This window comes from Delphinapterus leucas, chromosome 19 (genome assembly GCF_059928025.1).
Source record: "Delphinapterus leucas isolate spDelLeu-1000000601 "Yukka" chromosome 19, BTC_Dleu_Yukka2, whole genome shotgun sequence".
In the NCBI taxonomy this organism is placed as follows: Eukaryota; Metazoa; Chordata; class Mammalia; order Artiodactyla; family Monodontidae; genus Delphinapterus; species Delphinapterus leucas.
Window position 1 is genome coordinate 58792783 of NC_143147.1, and position 16612 is coordinate 58809394.

Genomic DNA, 16612 nt, shown 5'->3' on the forward strand with positions numbered 1-16612 from the left:
CCTGCCACTGTCCCCGGCAGGCCAGGCGCTTCCTTATCCACAAGGCTCCAGTGCCAGCCGGCTGGGCCTGACCTTCATCCTGCCCCATCTGCCAGGGGCGGGGGCCCTGAGTGCCTCCCCTGTGGGTCCCCCAGAAGGACTGTGGAGAAGAAGGAAGAGAAAGAGCAGGGGGACAGGCGACCTTGCCCCAGGCCCTACTGGGGGGACTGGGTCGGTGAGGACACCCTTGAAGGTGCTAAGCCAGGCAGCCCTGCCCCCCATTCAGCTCTGCCCACCAGACAAGTGACAGGCCTGAGTGGAGGGGGGCAGGCCAAGGCCAGCCCAGTGCCGCCCGCTCTCACCTGGTTCCAACGTGTTGAGGTCGGCTCCGGGCCGCTGGCCCTCCCCACTCTTCTCCTCGGCGCTGGGCAGCTTGGAGCCTGGCCCGGGGCTGCCGGTGGGGCAGACGGATAAAGTGCACGGGGCGCCAGGATGCGGCGGTGGTGTAGGGCAGCTGGCGGCAGGGGGCTTCGGGGCGGGAGAGTGGCAGCAGGGTGACAGCTTGGCAGGGCCTGCGGTGGCGGGTGAGGGGGTGCCCTTGGCCGTGGGGGTTAAGGCAACTGGCTTGTGGGTGGACTTCAAGGCCTTCTCCTGGGCGGGCTCCTCCAGCTCCAGGTGGCGGTCCTCAGGCTTCTGCTGTTGGGTTGGGGCAGAGGATCAGCCTGGCTGGGCCCCCTGCTCAGGGCATCACATCAGCGTGGGGCAGGGGTGGGGGGAGTGTGCAGTGGGGACTCCTGGGCCAGGCCAGGTTGCAGCAGAGAGGCAGCCAGCAGTGCCCTGGGTCCCAGCTGGGTGTGGCCGAGGGGTCAGGTACCTGGAATTGGGTGGCCCGCTGCTGCTCCAGAGCCTGAGCGGCTCGCTGCTGCTGCTGCTGCAGGGCGTAGAGCTCCTGCTGCCGTAGGAACTGGGACCGCGAGTAGACAGGGAGCTGGCCTGGGTGCTGCATGTGGGAGGCAGGGCCCCGGCCCCCGTACATGGGGGGCCACAGTGAAGCCTGGTCCATGACGTCAGCTGTGGGCCAGGCCAAAGGGCTCGTCAGCCCCGGCGGGGACAGAGCGCCGGGCTGCATCCCAGCCACCGAGCTGGCCTCTGCCAGCCCTCACCTCCCGCTCGACCGCCTCGCACCTGCCTCCCGGGCTCTGGCCGGGTGCCTGCCTCCCTGTCCCTTCCCCTACCCCCGTGTGGGGCTGCTCCCTTCCTCAGACCCACTTCTGACAGCCGCACACGCGAGCAGCCTGGCCCGGGAGGCCCTTACCAAGCGCATGGGGGGCGGCGTGGGGCGTGGGCTCAGGAGGCAGGATGACGAGCTGTGTGGGGGCGTCCTGGGAGAGGGGGAAGACGGGGGGCATGGAGCCAGGCACGGACGCAGGGAAGCCGGGGGGCAGGTTCTGGTGCAGGGCAGGGTGCCCGAGGCCTGGGGAGACAGGACACTGAGGTCAGGCAGAGCGGGGCAGGAAGCAGGGCTCCAGGCTGAGGGCTGTCAGCCCCAGGCCAGCAATGACCACCACGCCCGGCCAGGACTCTTGTCCTGCCCCATGCACCCCTACCTGCCCTCAGAGCACTGACCGTAGGAATGTCCCCCCATCCACAGGGAGGGGCTGCGGGTGCGGGGCAGCCAGGGGGGGTGGGCAGGGTGGGGATGGGGGGCTGGGTCCCCGCCCAGCTGGTTGCTCTGCAGGGAGGAGCCCCCGGCGATCATGAGATGGGGGGCCAGGTCTCCAGGGCAGCCGCTTGACGGGTGGATCCGGGCGAACTCCACGAGGTCCTTGTTGTCCCTGTACGTCACGGGGGATGGGTGGGGGCTCAGCACAGCTGCCATCCCTGGCCCAGCTCCTCCACCTCACCCCTCGGGGTCACACTCAGCGCCAGAGGTATCTGTCCCAGCAGCAGTCCCCCAGCAGAAGGGGAATTAGCAGAGGAGGGAGGGGGAGTTAGCAGAACTCCCTCCAACAGGGACAGAAACCCCAGCAAAGCCTGGGGTGGGTACACAGCTGTGCCCAAGACAGGCCACAAAACCTGACACCGCGGCCACTTAATCCCACACGGCAATATCGGGTGAGCCCAGAGGCACGGCCCAGACCCCACCCCGAAGGCTGCAGCCCGGTTCTTACTGCAGCAGCAGCTCACGGCCGGCGAGCCCCAAGCGGTCCTCGCACAGACGCACCCTTTCCTCCTCGGCCTCCAGGTCCAGAGCGTGGGCGGAGCGGGGCCCACCGCCAGCTGCACAGGTTAGAGATGGTAGAAAGGGGCGAGGGTTGGGGCGGCTGGGGAGCCAGCAGGAACCCTACTTCGAGCCAGGGGGGCCGACGAACTAAGAGAGGGTCTCCTGACCCGTGGCCCTCGCAGGGAAGGGGCAGGGCAGGGCAGCCCTGGGAGGGCCTGGAGACATGGGGAGGTGATGGGCACAAAGGCCCAGGGCCCAGCCCTGGGAGCCTCAGGTGCGTGGATGAGGGCAGGTCAGCAACACAGCCCCACGCCTCCCTCTCTGTGGAGGGGCCATACCTTTGAAGGCGGGGGCTGCCCGGCCCTGCCGCCCTGTGTTGGCACTGTAGGCTGACTCCGCCCGGCTCACCGTGTCCTTCTGCCGGGCCAAGGCCACTGCAATGCCCACAGGCGGCTGCCGCACCTCCCCATCGCCATGCGGAGCGTCGTGCTCTCGGCTTCGGGCACAGTCGGGCCTTTCCATGTCGCCGGGGGCCTGGCCTGTGCCCTTGGAGGCTGGGAACTTCCCGTCCTGCTGGGCACAGCTGGCCTTCAGGCCCCCCAGGCCCACGAAGGGCACCTTCTGGCCGACGACCAGTGCTTGGTTGCTGTACTTGAGCAGGTTCTTCATGGCCGAGACCTCGTCAGGCGGGGCGGGCAGGTCCTGAGGCAGAAGGGCAGCCTGCTGCAGGGTGCCGCCAAAGGGGTCCAGGTAGGCGCCAGCCTTGCACTCCTCGCTAATGGCCATGGTGGCCCCCTGGCCCGACTGGACACTCCAGGGGGGTGGGGGCGGCCCGCCGTAGCCCAGAGACGCCAGCTCCAGAGACTTGCGCTTGGCCTCGGCCCCGCTGCCCCCCGGCTCTACCTCGGGGGCCACCGACTGCTGCTGATGCCGGATACGAGCCACCTTCTGGGCCCCGGGGGCACCCACAGGGGTCTCCTTGCTGGCAGTCTTGTCTAAAGTGCAGCAGGCCTGGGTGACTTTCCCGCCCAACGGGTCCTGGTGACTTGGCCGGGCGCAGTCCTGTGAGGGGGCGGGTAACTCAAAGTAGCCGCTTTTGTCCAGACCTGCTTTGGGGAGCCCCGGGAAGGGGGCCTCGGGGCCTGCGCTGTCCAGGTACTCCAGGCCCTTCAGCCGGGGGTTGAGGGCCGCCTCGAAGCTCCCGGGCCGCCGCTCGCCCTTGCCCTCGGCCTTCAGGTGGGCATAGGAGACCCCATAAAGCGCAGCACGGTCAGGCACTGCAGCCCCATCCAGGTGCCGGTCCTTGCCCTCACCCGCCACGGCACAGGCCTCGGCCACCTGGAATGGGCGGCTCTTGTCGGCCAGGTGTCCCACGGAAGGCACGAAGGTGGGCCCGCTGGCCTTTGGGTCCCGGGGGGCTTTGTCCTGCAGGGGGCAGAGCCCATCCGGGCCCCCATGCAGCTGCAGGCAGGGGAAGGAGCCGGCGGCCGTGCTGAGGGGTGGGGGCGGCCCGGCAGGCAGGCCAGACGGCACCGTGTAGGGCACGGCACGGTGCAGCAGCTGCCTCCGCTCCAGGCACTCGCCGAAGGCTGGCCCAGGCTCCACGGGGCCGGCTGCCTCCTTGGTGCAGCGTCCAGAGGCCGGCACGCCCACACCCGGCCGCCCCAGCACCCCCCCCGCACAGCTGGCCAGCGCGGACCTGCCCAGCTCACCGTCGAGCACCTTGGTGTTGAGAAGGCAGGAGGCCAGGTGTTTGGGGCGGCCCTCGCAGGCACCCCGGGCCACGCCACCCTCCTTGCAGTGCGAGTCCCCCGGTACGGGCAGCACCAGCTTGTGCCGCCCCCTGACGACGTCCTCCTCCACCGCCGGCCGATCCTTGCCCTCAGCCGCCTTGCCGGCTTTCTCTTTGCCCATGAGGAAGCGGTCGAACTCCTTGGTGCCCTTCTGCAGGTGGCCGGCCTCGCCCCGGTCGCGGCTGCAGGAGCCGATGGGGTGGCCAGGGGCGGCCCGGGCCACGCTGGGGAAGTTGTGGTTGGCGGGCAGGAGCGTGGGCTGGGGCGGCAGGTTGCGCAGGTAGAAGTTATCTGTGTGCCGAGAGAGCTGAGGTCACCGGGAAGCCTGGGGCAGAGGCTGGAGGGCTCAGTGCCCCCAAGACACTGTGCCAGGTGCCTCCCCACTGCCAGCTGACACTGACCCACTGGTACTTTATGAGGAAGGTTTGTAATTGTAAAATACACGTGATGTAAACGTCAGCGCTTTAACCATTTCTAAGTGTGCCGTTCAGTAGTAATTAGTACCCTCGTGTGATGCAGCCTTCACCTTCACCACCGTCCATCTCCAGGATTCTTCACCGTCCCAATCTGAAGCTCTGTCCCCATTAAACACTGACTCCCCATGCCCCAGAGCTTTTGACTTATGTTCAGCCCCTAGGAGATGGGAGCTGCAAAGAGCCCAGCCCCTGTGCCCGGCTGTACCCGTGGAAATTAGTGAAGGGAAGGCAGGAGTGGGCGGCAGTGTGCCCTGACCAGAGCCAGGGGGTGAGGTCTGGGGCCACGGGCATCTCCCCCAACCCCACACGATGCTGGGGGAGTGTAAACTGGTTGGGTCTTTACAAACAGCCGTCAGAACCTTAAAAGCTACGGAGGCTGTGGGCTCACAGTTGGGGAATGGCTAAGTGGACAGCATGTGGTGTGATGTGGTCACTACACAGCTCAGGATGCCCAGCCACGTGGAGAGTTGCCTGAGAGACGCCCCTGTAAGCAGGACCGTGCACTGTGGACAGTAAAGTGGACAACCTTTAGTAGCCCCCTGTAAGTGCTAAGACCCCCAGGAGGAAGTGAGGCCCAGGGCAGGTATGTGTCTGAGAATGGGCTGGGTGTGAAGGACCCGGCCCACCTACCTCCTGAATACCCTGGGAGGCCCCCAGCCAGGCTGGGGGGCTAGGATGATCATTTAAAGAAAGGAAAATGGTCCCAGATGGCCGTCCCCACCTAGTCCACTATGGGCTCTCAATGCCTCTACAGCTCTGGGCCCATCCAGCTTGGGTGGGTGGTAGGTGTACCCCCAGCTCCCTGCACTGGGCCATGGCTTGCTGTCCAGCATGGGCCCTCAACCTGGGGTGCCTTGCTCTCTACCTGGGTCCCCAGCCAGCCCTGGGGACACCCACAGCTCCCTAAGCCTGTCTCTGGGGACCCTGGGGGGCCAACCCCATCTACACCCAGCTGGCACCCTGGATGGCATGGAGCAGAGAGGGAACAAAAGAAACCTTCAGAATTTGTAAAACCGTCCTGAGTCATGTAACTTACTTGTCAATTTACTGCTAATTAAAGCAAGGGGGAAGAGTATAGCTAAACCTAATTAGCTCAATTTCCAAAACCGAAGTGTTCTTGGGTGGGGCTCCACCACAGCACTGTGAAAGCCGGAGGCCACCAGCCAGTGAGTGCTCCTGGAAGCCAGTAGCCCACACCCTGGAGGGGGTCGCTAGCTGTGGGTCCGATTTCTGGGGCTGGGACCACCTGCTTGCTCCTGACACGCACTGCCAGCAGCACACATTGCGCTGATATGGGAGTTTGAGGCACTCAGCCGGATGCCTGCGGGGGGCTGTCCTCTGGGCAGCAGTGCACCTGGCCTCCAGCCCCGAGGAGACTTGGTTCCCTGGGAGCGTCCAGCGTCTGTCCCTACCCTTGATGGGGCTGGGGAGCTCTCCTGGCCCTGTCTGTAGGCAGGGTCTTACTTGCACCAATCAAAGCTGGCCAGCCCTGGGCTGGGCCAAGGCCTTCCCTAGCCCTGCCTGGACAAAGATGCAAGATGGGCTCCAGGACATAGACAAGCTGAGGTCACAGAGTGGGAGGCTGTGAGAAGGGACTGGGGACGGCGGTGGAAGGGCAGGAGGGCTGGCCACAGGCCCGCCCCCAACCTGCCTCGCAGGGTCACCTCTCTGGGGTCCCCTTCCTTCTGTGAGACCCTTCAGGACTCTCTCCTGCTTAGCTGCTGCCACCTGAAGCCGACCCCCACTCAGAGCCCTGATCTTGGGGCTCCTTGGGCTCCCCGGAGCTGCTTCTGTCCTTATCCACCCTCCTTACCCAGGTGGTCCCTCTCCTTGGCCTGGGTCAACCTCTTAATCCGCCCCTCTAGCACTGACCCCCCCACCATGAATGTCCAGTCACCCCTGGGAAGGCAGGTCCCCCAGTCCCTCTGCATGGAAGCTGAACTCACCCCTCCCCTCTGAACTGCTCCTCTGCAGATGCGCCGCCCTCCTACAGCCTGGGCCACAAATGGGGGGTTATCTGGGAACCCCCTGACCCTCATGCCCATTTCAGGTCTCCCATGGGATCCCATGTCCCCATTCAAGTCCATTATTTGTCATCTAAACACAGTAACTAACCGAAAAATCTCTCTGCCCCAGCTTCTTGGGCACCACCCCCAGAAGATCTTTATAAAATGCAAATGAGACGTCACCCCACCAAGGAAAATCCTGGAGACAGGGCACCAAGGCCTCAGGCCACTCCCCACACCTGTCTCATCTCCAGGTGGCTACATCTCCCACAGGCTCCTTGAGGCTGGGCCTTTGCACGCAGACGTGTGAGTGTGTGTGTGCGCATGGCGTGAGCATGCCCTCTTCACGGAATGCCCTCCCCACGGCTCCACCAACCCCGCCTTCTCATCAGCAAAGCCTCAACCTCAGCATCCGCTCTCCAGCGACACCTCCTGCCAACAGGGTAGATGTTCCTCTGTCTGCTGGGGACATGCTATTGCCCCCCTTCCCTGCTGCCGCCCCCACCCCCCCGCCACCCCTCCCCTGCCCTGTCTTGACCTCAGGCCCAGGTGTGGGGTGGGTCCTGGGCCCCGTGTTGCCTAGCTTGGTGAGGCACGAAGTACAGGCTTCTGGGGGGCCTTCCCTACTCCCACCCGATGTCCCTGGGACCCCTGTTGGGGCGGGGCGGGGGGTGCTACAGCAAAAGGCCAGGTGCTGAGGGACCTGGGTGCCACCCCTCAGGGCCACGGTTGTTTGCGATGCTTCCATCTGAGCCACGAGAGCTCAGGGAGCACGGCTGTGTTTTCAGCGAGCTCGCCTGACCCCGGCATGTAACCTGCTGCTTGGCTGTGGTCCTGGGCCCTGCAGTTCAAAGTCTCCAGCGGCCTGAGAAGCAGGCCCACCCTCCTCCAGCCCCTATCCCTGCCGTGGCCTGAGACCTGGAGGTGAGGGTTCACCCAGGCTGGCCACTTTTACCTGGCACGCCAGAAGCCCCCAGTCCTGCCCTCCACCCCTCCAGGATGACCTGTGCCCCAGGCCACACGCGATCCCTCACGGCCCCACACCAGCACTTGCCTTTTTGGGTTCCATAGAAACGATGTTGCCCATAGAGAACATTGCTGTTTCCATGGTGATCCAAGTGGCTCATGGGTAGGAAGGTAGATGCCAGACTCCCTGAAAATCTGGGGTACCCTGGAGCTAGAGAAGCAAGGAGACAGCTGTAGAGGCACCTCCAGGCCCCAGGCTCGCACCCGCCCTGACCCCAGGGAGGCGAGAAGCTGGCGGGTGGCCCGGGAGCGATGCCCCGTGGAGCCTGGTGCGTGCAGCCCGCCGGTGGGAAATCAACCCATCAATACATCATATTAACTCTGACTCGACTAATACCATCCCTCCGGTGTGGCACAAATTGAATTGCTGATGGGCTGGGGAGAGAGTGGAGGATGGAGGAGGGAGCCTTTGATTTCTCACCCAGCAGCACTTAGCAGTGCGGGAGCTTTGAGGCAGGGCAACAAAAGGGGCTCTGGAGAGCGTCTTGGGAGGAGGGAGACGCGGTGGTCACACACAGTGGACAGAGGCCCTTGCAGCCCTGGCTGAGCTTCTGGCCAGGAGGGGCAGGGCTGGACACAACCTGGGCCTGCACCATCCATAGCCTCCAGGTGAGCAAGCAGCTCTGGGGTCAGTGACCCACACCCCGGGGCTGACTTAGTTGGGTGTGACAGGCTTCTGCCTTGCTGGAGGCCGCAGGTATGGGGCTCTCCACCAGCCGGGCCTCCTCTGTGCTGTGAGATCTGCAAAAGGAGCTGGTGCCCAGCCGTGGCAGCATCGCCCCCAGGAGAGTTCTCTGCATTGGTCCCCAGCCTGAGACCCTCCCTGGAGCTTCCCAGTCAGGTCAAGCAGGCCCCTCTCTGTCCCTCTGAGGGGCCTGGACTTGTCCTCCTGGCCTGGCCCTGCCCAGCACAGGAACACCAGCCACACCCTGGACCTCGCTCTGGCCACCTGGGACACACACCCTGCCCCCCAGAAGGGATGAAGACAGACAGAACTAACACTTGGCCGGGGAGGCCCATCTAGGCACTGACGTCCTGGCCAGGCACATCCAGGGGAGGTGTGTCTGCTGGATGCCCAGAGCTACCAGCCACTTGGAATGTGGCTCCTCACAGCTGGTCCTTCCCCACCAGGCCCAGCAGTGAGGGGGCAGGGGTGGGTGGAGGGCCTGCAGCTGGGATGGCCGAGTCGGCTGGGCTGGGGTGGGCAGGATGCTGTCTTACTCCACAACTCATGCTTTGAGCTAATGCTCTGAACATTTTCCCCATGGAAAATGAGTCCCAGAAGAGTTTGTCTTGGGGACCCCATGATTGTCCCAAGAGTGACCGGCTGCTGGGAGCGGCTTCCCACCTGACTTCTGGGGCTCCTGGGCTTTGACGAGGGAGTAGGAATCATTGGGTCTCCCCAGGGAGCAGTGGCCTCAGGGACAGGGAGAGGGAGGGGCTGGAGCAGGGCCCTGAGGCAGCAGTCCCCGAGGGGAAGGCGCGGGTCGCAGGGCAAGTGTTTGAACAAGGTCATAACTGTGCCTTGAAACAAGGGAGCTGTGAGCCCCATGCCTGGGGAGCAGGGGTGCCAGCACCCCACTTAGTGCATCGTGTTGAAGTTACGGACGAGTCTGAGTCAGGGAGTTCCGTGTGAACCTGCTCATTAACTGTTTTCCAAACTCCTTTTAGGACAGGAGCCCTTTGCTGTTTCAGTGGAACTCCTTGTGGCAACTCGTGGCCGCACGTTCCGCTCCACTCCACAGAATACACGAGACAAACACCTTTCCAGAAGGGGAGGCTCAGAGCCATAGCACAGACCTCCAGGCCCCCAGGCCCTCAGAGGCCCGGAGGCCGGCCTGCCATGTTGCTGCAGCTGTTGGGATGGAGAGCGAAGGCCGGCTCTGTCTCAGCGCTGGGGGCATCTGTGGGGGCATGGGGGGCAGCCCTGGAGCTCACCGTGAGCATGCGGGGCCCAGAGGCCCCTTGGCAGGTCTGAGGCTGAGGGGGAGCTATGCCAGCGTGGGTGGGGCTGTGGAACCCAGCTCAGAGGTAGGGATGGACGAGGAGCCCCAGGAGTACCACTCAGAATGGGAAATGGGCAGGCATCCAACAGGGACACTCTGGGATGCCCCAGGATCAAGGCCCCCAGTCCAAATGGCGCACCCTGCACCCTGCTCCTGGCAGCCCCCTCGGCAGTAGCCACCGTTCAGCCCTAATGACGCAGTGTCACGTTCTCTAGCCCAGGGGATCTGAGGTCAAGCTCTGGAACGCTATCCGCAAGAGGTGCTCCACGCAGAACACGGCCCGTGCCAGCCCCATTCGGAGGCTCTCCACCAGCGTGCACGTTGTGAAAGCTCTGAGAAGTCCCAAGACGTCTCCCCACTGGGGGTTCACATCCCAGGCCCATCTGAGGACGCAGGGAAGGTGCCCACCGCCCCCCAGGCCTGTCCCCCTGCAGCCCCCTCCTGCGAGGGCACGGCTGAGTTCGGAGAGCCTGGCCAACTGGCCTGGTTTGTGTGCAGAGACACATCTGGAGCAGATGTTCCCTAGATTAAACGCAGCTCCTGGAAGACTTGACAAAAGCCGAGAGCCGGACGGGGGTGGGGGCGGGCCGGGGCGGGGGCAGAGGCCTGTGCGTGTAGTATGGGGAGTGGCTAAACCACCACAGCTGTCCTCCTTTAATTGGCTGCTGTTAAATGTTTTACGGGGCCTCGTTTTGGTAAACAGAAGTCTGTAAATTCCTCCTTCCCAGACGCCGTTTCCCAGGCACAGACCCCCATGACCCCTCGGGAGGTCTGGGCCTCCCGCCCACCCGCCCTCCGGGGAGCAGGCATTCAGCTGGCCAAGTGGTGGGCTCCTTCCTGCCGCACCCTTTGGGGGCAGTGGGAGGGCGATGGCCACGCACGTCCTTCCACTTCTGACCCTGAGATGGTGGCCAGGGATGAGGGGACAGAACTCTACCAGGGGCCCTTCCCCCATCTCCAGCCTGCCTGAAGCCCCACCCTCTGGGACCCCAGAAGGGGAATTAAGGTTCAGGGAGGAAGGAGGCAGCAGCTGGGGGAGACGGAAGAAGAAGCAGAGGGGGCATGGGCCAGGGCTGAGTGGGGCGGCCGGGGCGAGTGTGAGGAAAGAGGCCCGGACGGGTGGGTATCTGGGGTGGGGGGCAGCGAGGGAGGAAGGGGAGAAGTCCTTCCAGCCCAGCCACAGAAAGGACCCTTTCTTTTCCCAACAAGACTGTACTCTCTGAACTGAAGAAGAAAATAAAAAATGATTTTCATGAATCAGAGCAGCTGTTCTGAAACCAGGAGCCAGGGCCGCTGCGTCCAGCCTGGGAGATGCCTGGTTCTCGAAGGGGCTTCTGCAGAGGAGAACGTGGTGGTAGTGCGGGGCTCTGGAGAGGGCTCAGGGAGCAGGGGACGGGTGTCAGAGTTCCTCTACCCAGTACTCTTTCAGGGGTGGTGTGGTCCAGAACCCCATCATTCCCAGGCCCTCACACCCCTTGAGGTCGGGCTACTGTGATCACCCCAACTGACACACGAGCCCACGCTGTATCCCTGGGCCCTGCTGCCCTCGGAGCCTTGGAGGCCCCTGGTGAGCTCCGGGGAGAGGCCCTGGGCCTCAGGGAACACCTCACTGAGGATGCCCCCCATCCTGGCCCCACGCTCTGAGTCGCCAGGAGGCAACCCAATCCTGTGACATAAGTGGCAACGGAGGACAAAAGGTTGACGCCATCAGCACCTAATGAGGTGCAATGAAGTGGAAGCAGTCTTGAACAGGGCAGGGGCAGCACAGACCAGGTCCTTGGGCTGCTGGGACGCCCCGGCACCCCGCCCCCAGCATCCCCTATGGTGGGAGTGCTCCTGGCCAGGTCCTGGGGGAGGGGTGCATGGCCAGCCAACAGAGGACCAGGATCCCCAGAGCGGGGTGGGGGTCAGGGGACCTCCCACCACAGGGTCCCTCGAGATCCCCACCCCCAGGCCCACAGAGCTCAGTGCAGACACTGAAGGCTTAGCAAACTCTTCCAGGGGCCTGACGCACAGGGCTCTGATCACCCCCATGCTACCAGGGTCCTGCCCCAGCTCCCTGTACGCACACCCACGAGGGCAAGGCCTTCTGCAACGGATGCCCCCTGCCCCCCATGCCACCTTGACAAAGACATTGCCACCTCTCTGGAGGCTCAAGTTGCTAGAAAGTTCTCCCCACCACTGAGCCCTGAGTTAAGGCCAGGGGCTGCCAGCAGGGTTCTGGCATCAGGTCCCAAGGGCAGCTGCCCACAACATGACTGGCTGAGCCCCCAACCCCTGGGACCAGGAACCATCCTTTTACATAGCCAGCCATTCTGGGCAGGCTCTGGGAAACCCGGATCGGACCATCTCAACTACCCGTCTCCTCTGGGTCGGGGCCACCCTCCAGGGCTCAGCAGAGGCTAAAGCCCCTCTGGATAGAGCCCCACCAGACCACGCCATCCCTCCACCCATGTCCTGCCAGCCCTGACAGATCCCATCCTTTCTCTACCCACAGCAATCCCCGCAGACACCTAGGCAAACCACCCTTGCTCCTGGGGCCCTGCACACTCCTGTCATTTTGAATTCTGCCACACGTGCCAGGCTAGGGGTCCCGACCCAATGCCCAACACTAACTGGGTGCTGGCTCTCTCCCATGTGACACCCCTTTCACTCAGGGTGCCAATGGGTTTCGACTGTGGTGCGTAAGACTACTAAACGGTAGTGACCACCCAGAATGCTGGATTAAGAAGGATTCTGAGGCTGCCTCCACATGCAGTTTAGAAAGTGCTGCGATTGACTAATAATGTCTGCCCTGGGTACAGGAGGGGCATTGGCAACAAGTTGGGAGGACACTTGCCACCACCCCTGCTCTAGTATCTGAAGTGGGTAACCTTGCAACAGCCCCCTCCCCATGGCCTCCCTCTTCCTTGCCAAACACTCCAGCTTCTGTCCATAAGCCCTCTCAGGATTTCAGTGGTCAGAACCCATGGGTGTCCAGGCCGTGCATCAAAGTGCAGCTCCCAGGACCAACCACCCTGGGCTTTGCTGGGAGAAGCCTAGCGAGACCCCTTCTGGGGCTGAAGGCGGCTTTGGAAGCTGGGCCCCTCAGGGAGTGGCCAGGCCTCAGCCTCTCACAGTTGGGGGCTGGGGTGGGGGCCCGAGGGAGGTACAGGATGATTCCTGTTCCACTCCATCCCATCAGAGTTGGCCCACCACGCACATACACTGACCCCCAGTCACCCCAGGTTTGGGCCTGGCAGCCTCGGTCGGTTCCCAGGCCGGGAGGAGTGGCTCAGAGCCGGGGGAAGGTGCCAGGCTGCCGCGGGCACCTCTGGAACAAAAGCAGCGGGCAGCTAGCCCAGGAGCCAGGCGGTTGTGGACAGTCCTGGGCTCCTGGCACGTGCTGTGCAGGGAGGAGCTGGGCTCAGGCCGCACAGAGCAGAGATGCAGGGCTCGGCAGCAGTCCCTGCGAGGGAGCAGGGCCTGCGTGCTGGGGAGGGTTGGGTCCCAGGGCTCGCTGCAGGACTAAAGATGGAGAAGATAACAGAATCTCAGAGCTTAGAGCTGGGAACAAGCTGGCATGACCTCCCAAACCCTCACGAACACCCCACTCGGCAGCTCTGACTGCCAGGGAGCTCAGCTGGAGGGAACCCTTACACCGCCCCTGCCCAGGCCTCCTGCCCCTGGTTCCACACACTGCCTTCTTGCACACTCCACGCCTCACCTCCCCCCGCCACCACCCCGGGGTGTCTAAGATACGGGGCTTGGGGCCACAGGAACAATGCAAGCCAGCCCCACACCCAGATGTGACACCAGGCCTCTCCCCAGCCCTGTCAGGCCCAGGGCTGGCCACACACACCCCTGCTGCAATGTCAGCCCAGGAAGGCACCACGGCCCCCGGCCCAGCAGTGGACAGTTGCTACAGGGGACCTGCAAGGACAGAGGGGTCCCCGGAGGCTGGGACCCTGATGAGGAGGCGGGCTGAGGCAAGGCCAAGTGAGGGGCCAAGGTCACAGGGAGGGCTGGCCCAAGAAGGCTCTGGAGGGGGTCAGAGGTCCAGACGGGACAGGCCTCCTTCTGACTAAGATGAAGCTGGCGGGAGAGGGCCTGTCTGGCAGGGCAGCCCTGATCCCCACATCTGGATCTGGGTAGCTCGGGCCCTTCCCCCATGCTGTCCCAAGATCTCAGAGGAGCCAGCTGCTCCCACTGACCCAGCTCCTCGCCTCCAGCATGGGCAGGGACAGGTGGGCAGAGTGAGGGGTGCCGCTTAGACGTGGGGGCATCTTCACTGGGCTGGGGGGCAGTGATCGTCAGTGGTCCTGTGGGGGCAGGTTCAGAGGCCATTTCGGCCACCAAGAAAACTGAGGCCAGGAGAAGGGGTTGGAGCTGCCAGGGTCTGGAGGAAAAGGACCAGGTCCAGGGCAGGGACCTGCCTCAGAGAAGGGCTGGTGGAGGGCTCCTCTAGACGGTGTCACCACACACAGATGGTGACACTGGCTGGGACCTTTGTCCCTCACACAGACATGCTCCCAGAAGCCCTGGTGAGCCCTGAAGCCTCAGAGGGGACAGAGGGGGACAGAGGGACAGCTGACAGGGCTCAGGGAAGCTGGGGCGCCGGGAACAGCAGGGGGTGCCCAGTGGCTCTTTGGTGCAGCCCCTGCCCCCACTGGAGGTCAGCCCAGCCTTGGATGGAGAAGTGGCTGCCGGGGCGGGTGCGGCTCTGACAAAGAGGCCAGGCCAGGCTAACGGCCAGCGCTGGCACATGTACCTGCTGCCTCTCGAGGCTCCCCCTCCAGGTGGCACAAGAGACCATAAGTAGCCCAGGCTGTGGGAGCACAGCAGCTCTGGCCCCCATCCCTCCCCGGCTGAACCCCCAGGAACAGAATCCCCTTTCATGGCCCTGTGGGTGGTCCCACCAGGCCGCCGGGGGTGGGGTAGGGAGGGAGGGGGCCAGGCTTGCTGACAATAGGACCAGCTGTGCTGCACCCCACCCCCGCTAGGACCCACCCAGGACAGGCTGGCTGGACACTGGTTCACCCCTGCCTTGGGCCAGTTCCGCCGCCCACCCCACCCCAGGCCCCAGAAGGGAAAGTCTAGTCTCTGGCAGGACCCCTCACTTGGGTGAACCTGGGGGGCCAGGAGGCCCGAGGGCTGCACAGACGAGCTCTGCCCCAGGCCAGATGTTCCTGGGCGGCTCCTCCAGCTCCGGGGTGCTTCTCCTGCACCCCAGCTGCTCCACCAGGGAAGCAGGAAGCTCTGGCCCCTGCTCTAGCAGTTGTCCCACAGATGGTGGACTGGGTCCACCCACGGAGAGCTGGGGGGCCCTGCCTGGAGTGGAAAGGCGCCTGGGCCCATAACCCTCCTGGCCCCCGCTGACATCCCCCGAGCCCATCCTGGCCTCCTTGCCCTTAAGCTAAGAACCCCTTCAAGGGCCTAGCCCTGACCAGCCCCAGGCTGGGGAGGGGGCGGCAAGCAGGCTTTGCCAGGCACCTGTCTTCCCACCCATCCTGGGGGTGGTGAAAGGATGAGGGTGAGGTCAGACCTCTGAGCAGCCCGCCCAGGCAGCCCACCGTGCCTGCCAGCCCCCGCTCTCCAGCCATGTCGCGTGCCCCCCGCCCACCTCTCCCCCCTTTCCCCTGAACACACACGGCAGAGAAACAGGCCCCGGCACGCAGGGAGCCAGCTGGCACCCAGTCAAACTAGCAGCCCGGCAAGCTGCCAGGGCAGCCCGCCAGCAAGCACTGCCACTCGGCCCAGCCCCGCCCGCCCGCCCGCCGGCCTCTACGCCGGGAGCTCACAGCGAGGCAGCCACACCACGTGGCCTGTCGGAGCGAGGCTGCAGAGGGCGGAGGGCAGGGGAACCCCGTAGGAAGGGGATCCCAGGCTGGGCAGCCTACCCGGAGGCAGAGAAGGGGGGAGTGTGAGGGGGAGACCGAGGCACAGGCCTGGGAGGTGGTGTGGTCCCCAGGACAGATGCACTAGCTACCTCAGGTGGGACCCGGCAGGCTGGGGTGCTCTCCCCGGGGGCTGCTGCTCTCCCACACTCATCTTTAGCCCCGGATGGGCCCTGCTCCCCACCCACCCCGTGTTCCAGAGGCTGTGTTGAGGTGGGAGGCTCGGAGGCCCCATCTGCTTCCCCTTGTCCTGCATCCACCAGTGTTTGCCCACTGAGCCCAGTGCCCCACACGCGTGCCCTCCCCCGTGAGACCGTGGGCACGTCCAGCCTGAGGAGGACCCGGGGCTGTTTCAGGGCTGCTCAGACTGCCCTTGCCTCGAAGTAGCTGCCTCCCCAACATGCAGGGTGGGTAGGGGGCCGGCACAGCCAGGGTGCTACCCCCACACTGGTCCCATCCCACTGGGTGGTGACAACTGTCACTGCCAGGTGGCTCTGAGGCTGTGGCTGTGGGCGGCGGGGTGTCCCACAAGCAGCTCCGCCAAGGCAGCCGTTGGCTGGGGGAAGTGAGTGTCTGGAGGCCGTTGAGGGTGCTATCTGCAGGCTGCCTTCCACCCACCTCTCCCCAGCAGTCCCCAGAGGGGCAAGACAGGGGCACCTTCTCCCCGGGCCCCAGGACAGGTGGCACTGCCCACAAACTGCCCTCCTTGCCGGCAAGGTCCCCAAGGGTGGGCCGGAGCGGCAGGGGATATATGTCTCCTGACGCAGAGCTCTGCCATCCCGACCCTGACCAGGGGCCACCGTTGCAGCCAGCCTGGCTGTGCCCACACACCTGTGGCTGGGCCAGGGCAGGGCAGCGGCCGTTACTTCGGTCGAGGTGGTCCCACATGGCTGTTGTGGGTATCCCCTGCCCTCGCCACAGCAATCGGCCCTCTCCTCCCTCCCACAGACGTCCTGAGAGCCAGATGCTCCCACCAGGGCCAGGAGTGGGCCTGACAGCCACAGAAGGCGGAAGGGCTGGAAAGAGCAGGGGAGCGAGGGGTGCCACGAGCTTGTGGGGTCCACCCATGGCCGGCCCAGGAAGCCCTGAACCAGGGCCTGGCACTGTTGCACCAGGTCTCCCCCGGGCAGGCTGCTAAGAGGCAGGGGTGGGAAGCAGGCAGCAGAGGTGTCTCGGCCAGGGAGCCTGCTCTGCCCACCTGGGTCCTCAGGGCCAGCCCGGCCTCC

The 16612-nt window shown here is 64.6% G+C and overlaps 1 protein-coding gene across 1 annotated transcript in view; it reads right to left on the reverse strand.

Moving 5' to 3' along the window:
- BAHCC1 (BAH domain and coiled-coil containing 1) overlaps positions 1-16612 on the reverse strand; it is a 56324-nt gene that overhangs the window by 18891 nt on the left and 20821 nt on the right. Inside the window, exons 3-9 of the mRNA XM_089901556.1 lie at positions 7533-7655; positions 2542-4287; positions 2151-2259; positions 1606-1814; positions 1295-1453; positions 854-1050; positions 342-675 (exon numbers count right to left, since the gene is read on the reverse strand). Of these exons, the coding sequence (XP_089757682.1) occupies positions 342-675; positions 854-1050; positions 1295-1453; positions 1606-1814; positions 2151-2259; positions 2542-4287; positions 7533-7655 (2877 nt within the window). The remainder of the gene's footprint in view (positions 1-341; positions 676-853; positions 1051-1294; positions 1454-1605; positions 1815-2150; positions 2260-2541; positions 4288-7532; positions 7656-16612) is intronic.